Source organism: Saccopteryx bilineata, chromosome 1 (assembly GCF_036850765.1).
Source record: "Saccopteryx bilineata isolate mSacBil1 chromosome 1, mSacBil1_pri_phased_curated, whole genome shotgun sequence".
Lineage (NCBI taxonomy): Eukaryota > Metazoa > Chordata > Mammalia > Chiroptera > Emballonuridae > Saccopteryx > Saccopteryx bilineata.
Window position 1 is genome coordinate 139714690 of NC_089490.1, and position 17140 is coordinate 139731829.

The 17140-nt window shown below is 51.7% G+C and overlaps 1 protein-coding gene across 4 annotated transcripts in view; it reads right to left on the reverse strand.

Moving 5' to 3' along the window:
- Nucleotides 1–5367: 5367 nt before the first annotated feature.
- The window catches only part of MAU2 (MAU2 sister chromatid cohesion factor), a 40084-nt gene continuing 28311 nt past the window's right edge, over nt 5368–17140 (reverse strand). For 2 of the 4 annotated variants that reach the window (XM_066268378.1, XM_066268359.1), the window contains 12 exons: nt 16945–17091; nt 16772–16862; nt 15598–15701; nt 14966–15043; nt 14606–14671; nt 12243–12329; nt 10940–10989; nt 10679–10756; nt 10392–10503; nt 6819–6909; nt 5957–6084; nt 5368–5575 (listed from right to left, as the gene is read on the reverse strand). In XM_066268378.1, coding sequence (XP_066124475.1) covers nt 5501–5575; nt 5957–6084; nt 6819–6909; nt 10392–10503; nt 10679–10756; nt 10940–10989; nt 12243–12329; nt 14606–14671; nt 14966–15043; nt 15598–15701; nt 16772–16862; nt 16945–17091 — 1107 coding nt within the window. In that variant the 3' untranslated portion in view covers nt 5368–5500. Of the gene's footprint in view, nt 5576–5956; nt 6085–6818; nt 6910–10391; nt 10504–10678; nt 10757–10939; nt 10990–12238; nt 12330–14605; nt 14672–14965; nt 15044–15597; nt 15702–16771; nt 16863–16944; nt 17092–17140 lie in introns of those variants that run through there. The other 2 variants (XM_066268368.1, XR_010730394.1) reach the window with 2 other exon arrangements.

The following is a 17140-nucleotide window of genomic DNA, read 5'->3' on the forward strand; positions in this document are numbered from 1 at the left end:
AGATCAATCAATCTCTCCCTTCCTCTCTCTCTAAAATCAATTTAAAAATAATTCCCAGGCCCCCTAGGGCCTATCAGCTCAGGGATGCCAGTGAGGTCCAGGCTCCCCTGCAAGACAGCAGTGTCTTATTTGTATTTCTGGGAGAAACTGGGCTACAGTGACTGGGCATGCTGATGCCTGTGGCAGCTTCAACAGATGTCCACGTGGCATCTGCTAGACCTGCCTGGTGTTGGGCCATAATATGCTCTTCCCCTGGGCTGCCCCATGGACCCACCAACCATGTGCCAGGCCTGGGCCAGAATGTTCTGGGTGATGTTGAGCAGGGAGAATGCCCCTGGTAGAGGGACATGTGGGAGGGAGCACAGAGCTTCCAAACCATTCAGTGAGGGGGCTGGACAACATCCAGGTGGGAGACTTGACTGGGGCTAGGGAAAGTGTGGCAGAGATGGCCAGAAATGGGCAAAGTGACTAGCAGATTTCTGAGGATTGAGTGTGTGTGTGTGTCAGAGATGACTAATGACATCTGTTCTGGCCATCTGATGATGCTCAGGCCAGCTGCTCTGACCATCCAGTGGCCTCTGTGAGGCCCACTCCTGTTTTCCCCAAGCCCTATGGCCACCTCCTGTCATCCACTTCCCAAGTGTGTCCTCCAGACATTGAGGATTTCTCCGAACAGTATCCCTTTATGCTGACTAGTTCTTCCAGAAGTAACCTGTTTGGAATTACCAGAGAGGTCCCCAAAACTTGATCATAGCAGCTATTCCTTCTTCGCCATCTGGTGTTTTGTGGAAACTTCTCTGGCAACTGCTGGTTTATTAGAAGAGGTTCTGCCTCCTCAACCAGGCATTTCAGGGCACTGTTCTGCTGCCGCCACCTGAGCTCAACTGCTCTGCCTTGGCTACAACATGCAGGTTTCTTAGCACACAGGACCCTCATCTGGCTCCTTCTCACCATCCTCTTTCATCTCCTGCCTCAGGACCTTCCTTTCATGTCTGATAGCTCCTGCCTGTGCCCCTTACATGTTTCCCTATGTGCCCCTCTTCCATGTCATGAACAATGGGGGGCCCAGACTCAGTAACGCTTATCAGCAGACCTCACTAGCAACAGGCTCTGTAATATTATCTGCAAGGCCTTCTTGGGGATGGCTACTAGGAGGGTTTTGACCAGAACATCCCCTCAGGTGCTAGGTTCCTGAAGCTGTATGGACAACAGGCGTGAGGTGGCTGTTAAGGCTCTCTGATGGGAAAGTCAAGCACTTCTTTGTGTGGGTGGCCAGTGACAAGGTGACTTCGTGTCAAGAGACACAACAGCAGCCATCACAGGACCAGCCTGCTGGTTCCACTGTGGGCTTGTGGCAGTGCTCTGGTTGAGTGAGCTCAGGACACACTTCCTACACAGGGGTTGTGAGGCTTACAGTGGGAGGAAATGACATTCAGCCAATAGGCAGAGTCCAACCCCAGTGGAAAAGCTGCCTGAGCCCAGGTTGGCAGAGATGGGGCAGGGGGGAGCCAGATTTAATTGTGGGAGTGGCAGGGCCACTGTACTGGGGTGAATCACCCACATATCCAGAGGCCAGCAGTTCAGCCTCAGGGCCATGTCCCAAAGGAGTCCTGACATGCCCCTAGTAGTAAGCATTGAAGCTATCTGGGCATCATATTGGGGTACAAAAACAAGAACAACCTGAGGGCTTGGGTGCAGCATGGGCAGCAGCCTAACACCACCCCTGCATATTAAAACCAAGGCACAACCCAAGAGAACTGAAAACATGTTAAAAAATGTGCAGCACACCAATAGCACTGCTCACATTCGCCACCTGAGGGAAGCAGCCACCCATCAATGGATGAAGGATGAACAAATTGTCCCCCTCACAATAGAATATTATTCAGCACTGAAGTGTCCTGAGATACACATACGTGGTTAAAACAACTTGTCTCCCCTAGGATCTACTTTTTGAACCTTCCATCCCTATAGCTATTGACTGCATGTATGGCCTCTAGAAATTAGTATGCTGAGCCAAACCTACTTGATGGCAGTAACTATCTGTAGGGCTTGTTTCCAAAGAATATTATTCAGCACTGCAAGTATATACTGAAAACCAGAAAAACAGGCTAAGTGAGGGAAGCCAGACACAAAAGGCCATGTTGTATGATACTATCTATATGAACTGTCCAGAACAGGCAAATCCAGAGACAGAAAGCAGATTAGTGGTTGCCAGGGACTGGTGGGGAGGGAATGAGGATGTCTGCTAATGGGATTAGGATCTCTTTTTGGGGTGATGGGAAAGTTCTAGAAATATAGAGGTACTGGTTGTACACTGTGACTGTATTTAAAACCATCGAATTGTACATGTTAAACAATGAATGGTTAATTTTGCATTTTGTTTTTTAACCTCAAAAAGAAGTGAAGAAAACCCCCTCAGACCTGTGGAGGCTGGCCAAGGTGTGAGAAAGTCTGTATTGGGGGCCAGAAAAGAATAGACAGTGCTTCAGGTCTTCCGGGGGATGTGTTAGGGGTTCCCTTTCCTCCAAACAGGGCTGGGCCAGAGGAACATCAACAGACAGGAAGACTCAGGTTTTTACCAGGTCCTGTCCAGGTATGGGCTCTGCATCCTCATGCCTGATGATTAGCAGAAGTCCCTGAAGCCCCACTGGCTGGATGGGGTGAGCAAGAGCTTGTATGGGGTGGCAAAGGAGAGGCGTAGAAGGCAGGACAAAGACGCAGCAAGTAATAGCCACTGCAAGTGATTTTACTTTGAATACAAAGAAAAGAAATGCACAAAGAAGAGGCTCTATTCTATATTTATGCCTTTTAAACAATGTTTTGAATTTATAAATTTGTTTTCCTGATTAAAAGCACCAGCTGAAGTTACAGGCTGTGAAAACCATATTACAAACCCGTTAAAAGACATTATGCCAAACATACTTATTAAAAACTCTTTAACAAAACAAAGAGACAATGCAATCACAAGCACATCCACCCTGCCAAGCAGCCCTTACCCAATTTCCTTGCCTGTGCTCTTAGTAAGTAGGATAGGGAGTGCTTGCCCCAGCAAGGAGCCTCACATGCCTGAGGGCACCAGCAGAGGGAGGCAGCTGTTTTTGAGGGAACCCAAGAGCACCCCCTGGATCAGCACCCCAGGTCTGCAGACCCACTTCTGCTAACAGGAAGAGATGGGAAGAACACACGAGGGTCTGACCAGCTTTTAACAACTGACCTGCCAACAGCAATCCTTCTGCCACTACATGTCCTGTAAGTTGAAGAGTTTGGAATTTATCTGCTTTTTCTAAAGTTAGCTATATGACACTTGTGCAACATCTCCTTGGTAGCTTGCTTGCTACCTGTCTTAAATTCTTATGATTGAATGAAAGATTGTGAAGCACTGAATGTGGACTCACAGGAAGGTACGTATGACAGTTTAATGTAATTGGTAGATGCTGTAGTAAAGGGGAGGTTTAAAAACTGTAGTTTGGCTTCCATAAAGCTAGAATGAAATATTAAATAGAGTACTGAAATTTTAATTGTAAACTTAAGAACTTATTCTTAACCTTACACATACATAGATAAGTGATCACTAAAAGTATTTTAACATCAAAACAGACATTAAGTTTTGAGGTTCTTGCTTCAACTGCTTTACATACAAAATGCCCTAGAAGCAAAGAAAGGCTTAAATAAATACAAACATAATGTGCAGCGTGAAGTAATGTGGGTCTGGAGAGATCAGTGTGGGATCCAGGCCAGGAGGCGCAGCTTATGGCGAGATGGGGGCTCCATCCCTTGGGTGTAGGCAAAGGCCTGGGGGGCACCCTTGATGGAGGAGGAAGACAGAATGGGGACAGTCTGTGGCTGGGTTTATACCCTCCCCCACAGGCCTCACCAGCAAGGGGTATCAGCAGAGGGGGCAGCCCTGGGTAGCACAGGACAGAGCCAGGGTCTTCTGGGTGACACAGAGATGGTGGGTCATCTTAGGACAAGCCCCAGCCAGTCTGTCCCTCTGACTGGTGGCTCACTTGTGCACCGTTTCACTGCCTCAGGCCTGGTGAGGGCAGTGGCCCAGCACAGAGTCATCTGCTGGCAGTCCTGCTTGTGGCTAAGGCACGCCCAGGCTCAGGGCCCAAGTAGCTACCTGAGTTATCCCAGATCCCAATGTTCCTTCCATCAGACACTAAGGCTTTGAGAAGCAGCCTTCACAGTGCAAGGGTAATGAGACTCAAACCAATAAACCACCCTGACCAGCAAGACCACTTACCACACCTCTTGGTGGGGAGCCACTCCCAAGGCGCCAGAAGCTAGAGGGAGCGGTTGCTGACTGCCCATAATCCCACCATCACCATTGGGGCATCTCCTAGACCTACACTATCCAAGAGGAGCACAGAACCAAGCACACTGAGCCAGGCAGAATCTCCTGGGAGGTCCAGCTCAGGAAAAAGTTTCAACGCTGTCCTGAGACCCAAAGCAAGTAGGTCTTCTCCTCGTCTTCTGTCCTGAGGGCAGGGTTGGCTGAGTTCCAGACATCTGCAAACACAGTCTGCAGAGGAGGCTGCTGCAGATCTGTCCCAGCCCCTTCAATCGGCACCCTGAGTTGGGCAGAGGAGGATCCTCTCCCCTCACCCCCTGCTTCCCACCCCACAATACAGACGCTGACAGGGGAAGGCGGATGGTGCAAACACAGGACTCTCAGCTCTGAGAATCACCACATTCACGCACACACATGCACACCTGTGTCTATAACATGTGCACACACACACCTGTATCTAGAGCACATGCACACACATACACGTGTCTATAGGACACACACACATGCATACCCATGTCTACAGCATGTGCACCCCCATGACCAGACAGTGATCCAGTCAAGGTGCAGATGTCTGGAAGGTGAGTTCCTGGGTTCTCCAGGGCCCCTGACCAGAGGCCCGAGCTATCAGAAGGATGGATGCTGGAGAGAAAGGCTAGCTGGGAAAAGCACTGTAGCAGGACGTGCATTTTTGTCCCTGCTGTGTGTCATCACTTCTTCCTTCCAATTTTGAGCCAGAAACTGGTGTCTTGCCTGAACTCTGAAAGCTACCATAAGAGCATAGAAAACGCTCCAGCCTGGCACAGAAGCCTAGACGATGGAAGCCATGTGGCAATGCCCCAACAGTGCTGCCTACCCTGGCACGCCCTGTCCAGACACGGTCCCAGGAAGGCGTGACCCAGACGTGTAGCAGGACTGGCAGTTCAAGTCTACTTTAAAGGATGGCTCTAAAAAGTCAGCTCCAACATCCCACTTGCAAGGCTCAACACTGGGGTCCTGGTTCGCAGCAGTAATGCTGACCCGACCTTCCTAGGAGGGTGGAAATCGGCCCTGCACACTCCCCCAGGAGTTGGAAGCTCTGGAGACAGCTGGGAAAGAAGCCTGGGAACGCCATGCCAGCACGCCTCAGAGGAAAGCGCAAGTGCTGTCAGGGTGGAAGTCAGGGACACATGAGGCCCCACGGAGGCCTTGAGAAGCTGGGTGGTGGCCTCAAAGGAGGCTGGCCAGGCTGGTGTTGGGTCCATTCTGAGCTTGGAACTGCACAGGTGGCGGGCCATCTGTCCACTGCAGGAGGAGAGAGAGAACACACAGGTAAGGTCCTTCCTAGGGAGGAACTGGGTGCACTGAGCCAAGTGTCTGCTCTTGCAATGCTGCCCTCCTTAGGCCGGTCACCCAGCCAGGGTCCTTTGAGTTTCATATCAGAGACAGATGGATACTGGGAAGGACCCTGCCTCATTTGCCCAGGTGACTGGTGCCATTTCCCACATCTGAGGGGCTCCTGAGACTAGACTGAGTTAGGGATTGCTGGAGCGGAGAAATGACTGCCAAGTATATACTTCCTTCTTAGGAAGCGTGCCCTACAACTAGAGGACTGCAGACCAGGTGAACCAGCCCTGAGGAGCCAACCAGCATCCCATTCTGTCTCCCCCCACCTCGCGCCTATACCGTGATAAGGTTATGCTCAGGGAGGCTGCAGGCCTCAATATGGTCCTGGAGCAGCTGCTGTGAGAAGTTCTGGTGCATCTGGGCAGCTTCGTGGGCATCTATGGCATTTCCACAGGCCTTGTTCAAGTCTGAGGGTAAGACACACATGAGGTAAGCCTGTCTTGCCCTGCCATTGCCCCCATGACCTCCCATTGGGTGTAGGTAAAGCCGTAAGGTCAAACCCAGGCTCCACCAGTGGGTTCCTATGCACCTGGAAAGTCACCTGCCTTGAGCCCTGTCTAAGGGTCAGCCAAGCAGCTCTCATGGTACTCGCCTGAGTTCCTGGACAAGCAGGGCAACAACACCCAGTTCTAAAGCAGAAGGACTGAACAAGCCCACAAAGCCCACTACAGATGAGCGCAGCCTGCCTTTCGCCTCTGCCTCAGGGCAGGTTTCTATAAATGAGGGAGCAGCAATAACAGCACTGCCGCCTAATGAGCATATGCACACATGCACACCTTTATCTAGAGCACATGCACACACACATACACGTGTCTACAGCACACACACACCTGTCCTGTACTTAAGAGCATCCTGGCCAGTCCTGTCTGATAGAATGAGGCTGAACATCAGGGCTCACAGCCCAAGTCTTCACCCAGATGCCAAGAGTCAGCCTCACAGACCCCAGAGAGACTAAATCAGACCCTGTGTTGAGCTAATGCCCTGACCGGGTCCAGTGCCTACTGCCCTCAAATGGCCTCCCAAGAGCCTGAGAATGTGCTAGAATTGAGGTTTTAGCTTGTAAAATCCAGTCTGAGAAAAGGTCAAAGAGGGCTTACTTTGTTATTTCTGATCTCTAGGAGGGGCCAGCTGTTGTACTCACCTCTCAGCAGGGCTGATGACCACAGTTGCACCGACATGTCTGGGATCTTGCTGGCCAACTGCATGGCAGGCACCACCATGTTGTTACTCTCCTGTTGATCAAGGGCAGCCAGGGAGTCGTGGAGGCACCAGGGACAGCTCAGGCCCAACCTGCGATACCTAGTCCAGGCTATACCCTCTTCCTGCTGCCAGGCAAATTCCTACTCCTACTTCAGAGCCCATCTCACACACCCTTCTGAGAAAGTACTCCTCGACTACCTTGGGGAAAAATAAACTACCTCTGATCCTTGGCTCTATGTGGGGCACATCTGCCACAGCAACTTTGCCTTGTCATTCTAACCAGAGAAGTAAGTAGGCATTGATAGTAGTCAGCTTCGGACCCAGATCAGGAATCAATTAGAAAGGCACATTCTAGGGTCCCAGAGCCAGGGAGGAGGCAGCAGTCTGCCCAGTGGGAGTGATGAGGGCTGAATGGACAAAGGAGGGAAGAGCCTGTTCCCATGGGAGGCCATGTGGGACTGCGGGATGCCAGGACACTGTGATAACCCTCCAACCCTGACTCTGTGACTGTACAGCCCTGCCTTCCTACCCCAATTCCCAGGATGAGTTGAGAAGCCATAAACACCCATAACCAACACTACGGTGACAGGCATCACTGCTTTGCCCTCATTCAGCCCATGGACCATGAGCCCCACTGGCAGAATGCTGGGTTCAGGGAGACACTGGGAGAATTCCCTATATAGAAGCCTAGGAAACACTTGTGATATAGTTGAGACTTACAAATCCTCAAAACCAACTTCCAAGGCTTGGTTTCAGCAGCCAGGGCTGTGCGGGCATGCCTCCTTAGAGACACAAAAGACCAATAACTTCACACTCTTGGGACTGGCACCTCAAAGGTGAACTCCAGGTGGATGTCAAAGTTTTTCAAGACTAAACCAAACTCTTCCAAGACGTCAGGGCTTGGCCTTTGTCTGGAAGCCACCTGAGGGAGCATCTCCTGGGCAGGCTTTCCTATGCCAGCTTAGGACTGCCCCACAGAATCTGGAGTTAAAGATTTGTGTGTCCTCAGTGAGGCTGCCTGCAAACTCACAATGCCCACGGACACTCTTTAGCCTAGCTGGCCCAGAGTGGGGTTGGCTATGTCCAATAGTATCTCCCCTAGACCTGGAATTGCTGAGGCCAGGCCTGGGTCTGAGGGCTCTTGGAAGCCAATGTTACCTTATACAGGTTCAGGCATATAGGGAGAGTGCAGGTTCCCAAGCTCTGTAAGATGATCCAGAGCTGTAATTAAAGAGCTTGCCTTGCCCATCTTGCCCTGCTCAAGGTGGCTTCTGGAGACTTCTAGATAAATGAGAGCCAGGGAGGTCTGGTTCTCAGTCTGGGTCTGCAGTTGAGAGCTGTGTGACCTTAATCTCCTCATTTGGAAATGGGGTAATCACAGCCAACACAATGAGACACAGCCACATAGCTCATACTCAGTGGAGCCTCATGCTATCCCTAGATACACACCAAGGCCATTGTCCTGACTATGCCCCAAGGCTGAGGGGCAGGGTGACAGAATGTTAAAGGGGCAGAACTTCACTCAAAAGGGAGAACCTGGAGCTCATCCTTTTTCTTTGAGGTTGGTGACATCCCTAGCCATGACCACCAGGCCCTGAAGAGTAAGGCCTATTTGCCTTGGCAAATGCTTGTCACATAGTTGTGGGGAGATAGGCCTGCTACACTTTTAAAAAGCTCATTCTCACAGAGCCCTGGGGTTTGGTCAGGTGAAACTTCACAGGCCAAGACACCTGACCTGTGTTATCTGTCCTGTGTAAACAGCTCAAGTAAGGTTGGTTACACTACAGAATAGATGCTGCTGCAAAATTCTTGCGGCCATTAAAAAAAGTTCTAATATAATGGTGTAGGGAAAGACAAAGTATAAAACTATACAACACCCTAAAAAACAAAACCTATGTGTAGGCAGGGGCAGGCAGTGGAAAGAGTCAGAAGACAGAAGACATGAAATGATTTTCAACTTTGCTTCTCAGAACTTCTACAATAAACATGCCATATTTTATAATATGAAAAAACATTTTCTTTAAAAACATTAATGGTGCCTGGCCTGTGGTGGTGCAGTGGATAAAGCATCAATCTGGAATACTGAGGTTGCTGGCTCGAAATCCTGGGCCTGCTCAGTCAAGGTACATAAAACAAGCAATCAAATAAACAACTAAGCAGAGCAACTATGAGTTGATACTTCTTGCTCCCCCTACTCCGTAAAATCAATAAAATCTTTTTTGTGTGTGTGTGTGGCAGAGACAGAGTCAGAGAGAGGGACAGACAGGAACAGACAGACAGAAAGGGAGAGATGAGAAACATCAATTCTTCGTTGCAGCTCCTTAGTTGTTCATTGATTGATTTCTCGTATGTGCCTTGACCGGAGGGCTACAGCAGACCGAGTGACCCCTTGCTCAAGTGAGCGACCTTGGGCTTAGGCTGGTGAGCCTTGCTCAAACCAGATGAGCCTGTGCTCAAGCTGGCGACCTCGGGGTCTTGAACCTGGGTCCTCCACATCCCAGTCTGATGCTCTATCCACTGCACCACCGCCTGGTCAGGCAAATCAATAAAATCTTTAAGGCCCTGGCCGGTTGGCTCAGCGGTAGAGCGTCGGCCTAGCGTGCGGAGGACCCGGGTTCGATTCCCGGCCAGGGCACACAGGAGAAGCGCCCATTTGCTTCTCCACCCCTCCGCCGCGCTTTCCTCTCTGTCTCTCTCTTCCCCTCCCGCAGCCAAGGCTCCATTGGAGCAGAGATGGCCCGGGCGCTGGGGATGGCTCTGTGGCCTCTGCCTCAGGCGCTAGAGTGGCTCTGGTCGCAATATGGCGACGCCCAGGATGGGCAGAGCATCGCCCCCTGGTGGGCAGAGCGTCGCCCCTGGTGGGCGTGCCGGGTGGATCCCGGTCGGGCGCATGCGGGAGTCTGTCTGACTGTCTCTCCCCGTTTCCAGCTTCAGAAAAATGAAAAAATGAAAGAAAAAAAAAAAAAATAAATAAATAAATAAATAAAATCTTTAAAAAACAAAAACAAAAAGCATTAAAATACTGTGATGTCAATGGCTGACAACGCACAATGGATGGGAGACTCAGAGCTGGCCATTCTCACTGGGACCAACCACAGAGGCCTCTCTAGGTGAAGGTGGAAACAGTATGACATGAGGAAACCATGTGTGTGTGCTGGGCAGAAACAAAACCCAAGGGACTCTGGCTGATAAGATATCTTTCTATCCTAGGTAATAACACACAGAAAGGAAACCTGCCTCAGCCCTGCCAGCTCCAAGCAGCCCCACCAAACAGAGTCGGTCTGCCCCACTGATCTATCCTCCAGGGATCAAGAGTTCCCTTGTCCTGTCCCCCAGGCTGTATGAGCCAGGGCACCCCTGCTTTCCACAAAGCCTCATGAAGCCAAGGGGGCTGGAGGGGGGGTGTCACTGAGACAAGATCATCCCGGGGCACAGGATGCAAAGTGTTGTTTGGTTCCCCCTACCCCAAACACCACGCTGGCCCCCTGCAATTGGCTCAGCCCTGGGTACTCACCCTGTGGTTCCCTAACACATAGAAAATGTGGCCTAGAAGCACCAGAGAGCAGGCTGTGAGCCGGTTCAAGTCCTCTGCATTGGACATCTTCAGAGTTTCTCGCAGAAATCGCCTACAAGGGAACAGAGGCCCTGTTGGAATACCTTTGTGGGAAGAAGAGACAGCAGTGGCCTCTCAGCCCTGAGCAGAGCCTGCCTGGCAGGGGTACAGAGGGCCTGAGCATATGCTGTCAGGGGAGAAAACCATCTGAAGGGTCAGCCCAGGCTGCCCGCCCTCTTAGCACTCACTTGGCCTCGTTGTAGCGTCCCTGGAAGAAAGAGAAAAGCCCACGCACGTAGAAAGCCGCTGCTCGAAGACAGTGAGAGCTACGAGGAGAGTAAAGTGTCACAACTTGGTGGGGTTTTCATAAATGCAGCAGGCTTACAAAAGGGGAGTGGGTGGTGGCGGTGATAGGTATTGGGGTAACAGGGCAGCCAGGGGCCCCACAGGTGATGGCACCACCACAGAGAGCAGAGAATACATAAGACAGGTGGTAAAGTGGGACCTACCTGACAGGGAAGCTGTGGTCTGGATTGATCCTCTCCAACAAGCTGTATAGCTGCAAAAGAAACATCAGTTGGGATCATTCTGCATTTCTAAACATGAGTTCAGCCCCAAATATGCTAGTAAATTAACCAGGTCTCTGCAACTTCCTGCCTGACAGCATCAAGCCCTCAACCCAAACCCTATGGCTAGGCAACCTGCTGACAGAGGGGGCAGGATCTTCTAGAGCAGGTGAGGGAACTACAGGACACTGCATGCGCTGCTCACTTCTCACACCCCCACGGGAATCACAGCCTCCAGTGGGAGTCTGGTGCAGGATCCTGTACTCTCAGCCTGCCCTGCCCTGTGCCAGGTGAGGGGTTTGAGATGCAAGGGCAACTAACAAGTCCTGGCCTTTCTATGGTCCAAGTGGTCTGGCCTAGAGGAGCAAGATGACTCTACATGGGCCTGGGGGGCTGGAGGCACAGTAGGGTTTATCTGGAGGTGCAAGAACCTGGGAGACTCTGACAAGAAGCACCATGACTGACATTTTAGGTCTTCTCTGGCTGCTTTTTGGAGATCAGGTTGAAGACAAGGTGGCTCCTGGTGCCTGTAAGGCCCCTCCAGGAGGCAGACCAGGGGTGAGCGTGAGGGGCAAAGACATAGGGAAACTGAGTTCCCCCCAGAATCACCAAGCATGACCCATGGAGCTCACATGTGGCCCTCAGATGACTCTGCCCTGCTGCTTCCTGACTGCCAAGAGGCCAAGGCTGGGCTTTCTGCTCCCTGTAGCATGAAGCAACCGAACCAACCCAGACTCTGGGAGGTTAGCTAAACCTTTTATAGACAAGAGACGATGGAAGCCTGAACTAAAATGAAGGTTGTGGGAAGAAAGAAGTGGCTGAATCTGATACATTCCAAAATAAGAATGCCAGGACTGAGGTGGGTTGCAGGGGAACCTAGTGTGAGGGCACTTGACTTCGAGGACAAGCCCTATGCTCCTCAACCCCATAATCTGTGTCTGGAGAGTCAGGCAGATGACTGCCTGAGTGAGCCGTAAGGCCTCACTCTTATTCTATGACAGACAGCTCAGGGTCAAAGAAACTGAATTTGCTCTGGGAGATTTGACAAAGCTTGGCTTGTTTTCAACAAGGAGAAGTATTCACTGGCCAGAGAACATTTCTGTCTCAGACATTCTGCTCCAGCCACACTGCACTGAGGACAGACAAGGTAAGACTGCTCAGATAGCTGCTGCACAGGACAACCGCCACCCCAGTCCCTGAATAAAAGTTGAAAGAAAGGATACCAAATATGAAGCATGTCACCTACTACCTCTTGGTGTCTATTTCCTTCCCGTATATACACACTCGCCAGGTTGGTCACAATGAAGGCCCACAGCTCCTGGTGATTGGTGAGCTGAAATGGGGACACAGTGTGTTAGGAGCCGCTCATAGCATGGGAGCCACCCAAATGCTCCCTGGTGACTACTATGGAACTTCCTACTCTCTTTATTTCAGAACACTCCCCCACTCCCCAACCCCCTGCCACAAGCCTGTGTCCTAAACTCAAGAACAGTATAGTAATTAGTTCTTTTCAATATAAAACCATCACCTATTCTAAGAAGTTTAGGAAACAAAAAAAAGGAAACCAGCTGCTCTGACCCTATCTTCAGAATACAATACATTTTGGTCTATTTTCTGCTTTTTTCTCAGGACCGAGACCTGGGCAGCCACTTCCTCCACACCACGATGACTCTGGGACCCTGTGAGCGCTAGTATGGCAGAGCTACATGCTGGTCCTGGAAGGCCAGAAATGCTACTGATGGCCAGTGGTGGACATACTCTCGTCCCCAGTTCTTGGAAACTGAGAATGGCCAAGAGAAGGACTGATCTGAGTGGCCCAAGTATCACCCAGACTCTGGTTCCCAGCAGGGTTGAGCAGGCACAGCTGTGCAAAAGGCTGAAGGTACCAGGAAAATGCAGACCCCACCTGCAGGAGGTCCAGAAGGACTTCTGATACAGCAAAAATGCTCCGGTTTGTTTGTTGTGGGACCACAGAGGGATCAGACCCTGTTTGGAGTCAGGGTTGGGTCCAAGTTCTAGCTGCACTCTTCCCTGCCATTCCCTTTTGGCTAATGGGGGATTTTCTGGACCACACAATCAGAACAGGAGCACCTACTTGTGGGAAGTGAGATGAGGAGGAAGGGACCAAGAGACTCTCACAGGCTCTGTGGGGTGGGTGGGGGTGGGTCCTGGTAGCCTGAGCTGACTGGGGCAGAGTGGACATAGAAGGCCATGGGAATCAACACTGTGTTTGCTCTTCATGCTCTGGTGTGCTGCCTGTACCCCCAGCCATGCAGAACATCCTGGAGGAGCAGTAACGCCACCTGAGCCCAACCCTAGGAGTGAAGAGGTCTAGAGACTGGCACAAGGGGCAGAGTGGAGCTCCTCATTTGACAGTCAGGGCACACAAGACACCCCCAGTGACCTCACCTGAGTCACAGAGCCGCCCCCACACCCCAACATTTCTGCTTGGGGTCTCCCCAGGACCACCAGGAGGAAGGTGTTGCTGAGCTCCTTTTTCTGGGAACACGTCAGGGCCAAGGTGAGGATGTGCTTGTCTGGTCCTGGAGCGATGTGGGCAGAGCTGAGATCTGCTACTGGGCTGTTGACTCCTGGGCCTGTTGACTCCACGATGATGTGGCACCAGTCACATCTGAAGCCAGGACATGCCCTAGCAGAGCTTCCTCAAACCCTGGTAGCACCAGGTGGCCTTTGCCCCAGAGCATCCAGGTCACAGGGCTGGTGCAGGGTCAGGGCACACCCAGCTTCGTGTCCCAGCTCTGTCATGCATGGGGCAGCTTTGGGGAGCTCCTGAACCCCACCGAGTGACTGCGTCTTCAGCTATGAAACGAGCCACCACCAGCCTGGTGGGCTATTGGGAGGGCTGGGAATCAGGAATGAAAAGTGGCTGAACAGGCTGTGGCACCAATGGGTACCAGATTCTCCCTTGTGGCTGCCCTTCGGTTTAGCAGGGGAAGACCCATCCCAGGCTGTTCTGGAGCCCCCTCACCCACAGCTATCCCTTGTCAGGCTGTGCTGCCAGCACTGGCTTTGTTCCCATCTGAGAAGCACAGGACCTGCTAGAGAAAGCCCTGGATAAACAGTGCATAACTCACAGCTGGCATCAGATTGAATGCTGTGGAGTCAACCCCTGACAAGTTTTATATGGCTGTCATCCTCATTACAGCCCAAGCCTGACTCCTTACTAAGAAACACTGCCTGGCCCTGGCTGGTTGGTTCAGTCGTAGAGTGTCGGCCCGGCGTATAGATGTCCCAGGTTCGATTTCCCAGTCAGGGCACACAGGAGAAGTGACCATCTGCTTCTCCACCCCTCCCCCTCCTCTCTCTCTCTCTCTTCCTCTCTCACAGCCATGGCTTGACTGCTTCGGTGCATCAGCCCTGGGGAGCTGAGGATGGCTCTGTGGAGCCTCCATCTCAGGCACTAAAAATAGCTCAGTTGCAAGTATGGCCCCAGATGGGCAGAGCATTGGCTGCAGATGGGGGTTGCCAGGTGGATCCTGGTTGGGACGCATGCAGGAGTCTGTCTATCTCCCCTCCTCTCACTTGAAAAGAATAAAAAAGAAAAGAAACACTGCCCACCCCACGCAATGAGGAGGCCTGGCACCTTACCCGCAAGGCTGTGGTGAACTGAGCTTCTGCGTTGTCCATGCAGTTAACAGAGACACAGTACAGGCCCTGGAAGGAAGAGGCACTGAGCACTCAAGACCCTGCCACTTGTCTAGGGCGGCATGGCTACACCTGGATGAGCCTGACCAGTGACTCTGAGCCAGCTACACCTGAGCTTTTGCCCTGGTAAGGAGGCAGAAAGATGGCATGCTGAGTTATTCCCTTCTCCTGGGATCTAAGTCAACTTGGACTCAAGGTGCGTTTCAGAATGAAGTCCACTGAGAATGTTCCTGATTCTGCCTGTGGTGACGGTCATGGGGTTACTTAATGGAATGGGGCTGGGGGGTATCCCTGCATACTCACCAGCAGCGTGTGCAGCTGTGCTGCATGGTTGGAGAAGAGCCGAGGCGACTGCTGGCATAGCTGGCAGACCTGGGAGATCTGCAGGAAGAGCACATCCAATGTCATGTGACCTGTAACTCGGGACCCTGTGCCCACATTCTGCCTACCCTAACTTGGGTACAAATTTCTGGCAGATGTACCCATTGTGGGGGCAAAGGGCAGCCCTGACTTCCCTGAAGATAGTAATCCTTGTCTGTGACCAGTCTTATCCTCCCTTTCTAATGTGTCTCAGCTATCAGCACTTTTGCCCTGCTTAAAGCCCCATGTCCTTTCAGGAAGGTGGGCAGGAGTTACATGGGGCAGAGAGGGGATTGCCATCAGGGGACCCCAAATCACCAGGCTTCATATTCCTTGGGCCCGTGAGTTTTTAGGGAAAGGCCCATTGATTTCTCTATCTGATCGTCTGATCAACTGTGTATTCATGCAGGGTCACCAACTGCCAAGTTACAATGAAATGACACATACAAATGTCTTGCTGACCTGTACTAGGCAAATTTACTTTCTCCCACGTGGTGACTTCCGAGACCCAGTAAATTCCAAACCTGTTCCCTGACCCACCCACTCCATGTGTGTGCGTTCCCCTGTACCCTCACCTCCTGTAGTGCGGTGGCTTTGTGTCCTGTGACGAGCCTGCACATGATGATGTGCTCAAGCAGGATCACTTGGAAGGAGGATAGGATGGGGCTGCAGTCGAGCACTGGCAGTGAGAGGAGGATGAGCACTTGGGGTGCAGCTGGAGAAGCCGAGAAGCCGAGCCCTGGTCCAGCCTCCCACCACATGGACCTGTCAGCTACCAGGTCTGAGCCTACTTGCTGTGCTATGCACCAGGCCAGCACCCAGCCTGTCACTTCGCTCATGCCCACTGCACCCATGAGTGAGGGGTTCATCTCCCTGTCCAAGTAGGAAGACAGGATCATAGCAGTTTCTGAGGATGAGTGTTCTAAGAGTAAGAAATCCCTGGAGAGAACTATTTTCCACCCTGTCCCACCACAACCTCATTGCATGCTCAAGAACTGTCCAGACATGGTAGGTTCTAGAAATTGTTGATGTTACCAAGGAGATTGAGACTGTGTGACCACCTCAGGCATCCGTGGGGAAACCTAGTTCTTGGCTTCCCCAAGAGGCTAATCTCATGTTGGAACTAGACAGAATAGACCTTTCCCAACTTGGCCAGAAGGAATGAACTGTAATCCCCAAGGTCTTTGTTTCCCTGGCCGATGGGTCCTCCTACAGTAGTGCTGATGAAGGGCACAGGGACTGGGTGAGGTAACCAGAGCTCTGGGTTTCTGCTAGTCAAAGGTCTCTGGTCCCAAAGGATGGATTAGTCAAGCGTCATGGAAGAACCCACAACCTGCAGGGCATTGGCTGTCAGTCAGCAAGAGATAAATTCAGATCCCACCCTTACACTGAGCACAATCCATGTCAGAATGCTGATAATAGCCGCCAGCCCATCTCAACTGAGTCTGTTGTCTCAGCAGGCTCAGGTGGGATCTGGCTAACCATTACAGCTGTCTTGTGTAGTTCGGTGGACAGGAGAAAGATGGCACAAGACCCCTAGCCAGAGATCAAAGGTCAAGCCCAGGCCTGGCCTGCTTTGCCCTGACCCCAGGTTGCCCTCATTTGCCAATGACAGTCCTAGGAGCAGAGTCTCACAGGGGCGCACTTGGCACTGTGGCCCTTCAGGATTCTTTATACCCAGCACAAGGCAGTAGCTGGGCCACTCACCAAGACGTACAGTGGCCATGTGACCCACCCAGCCTGACTTACTCTTGAGCTTCTCCAGTTGCATGAGTGCCTTGTCTGTGTACTTCTGTGCCTTCTCCAGGTAGCCAGCCTGCATGGAGTGCATCACGGTCACCTGGCGACAAGACCAGATGGTGGTGGTCACTGGAGCCCTCTTCTCACTCATCTGACCCCTAGTCTTAATGCTGGTGACCTACCAGGTAAACAAGCACACACATGTGCTCCTTAGGCAGCCAGTGGAAGAGGTCAGCAGGGTTGCTGGGCAAGATCTCATCATCATGTAGCGTGGAGATGGTCTGAATGCACTGCTGCAGCTGCTTCAGGCATGGCTTCACGCTCTTCACCTGAAGCGGGGAGGTAGCACTGCACACATGAGCACCTGTCTGCTCCCAA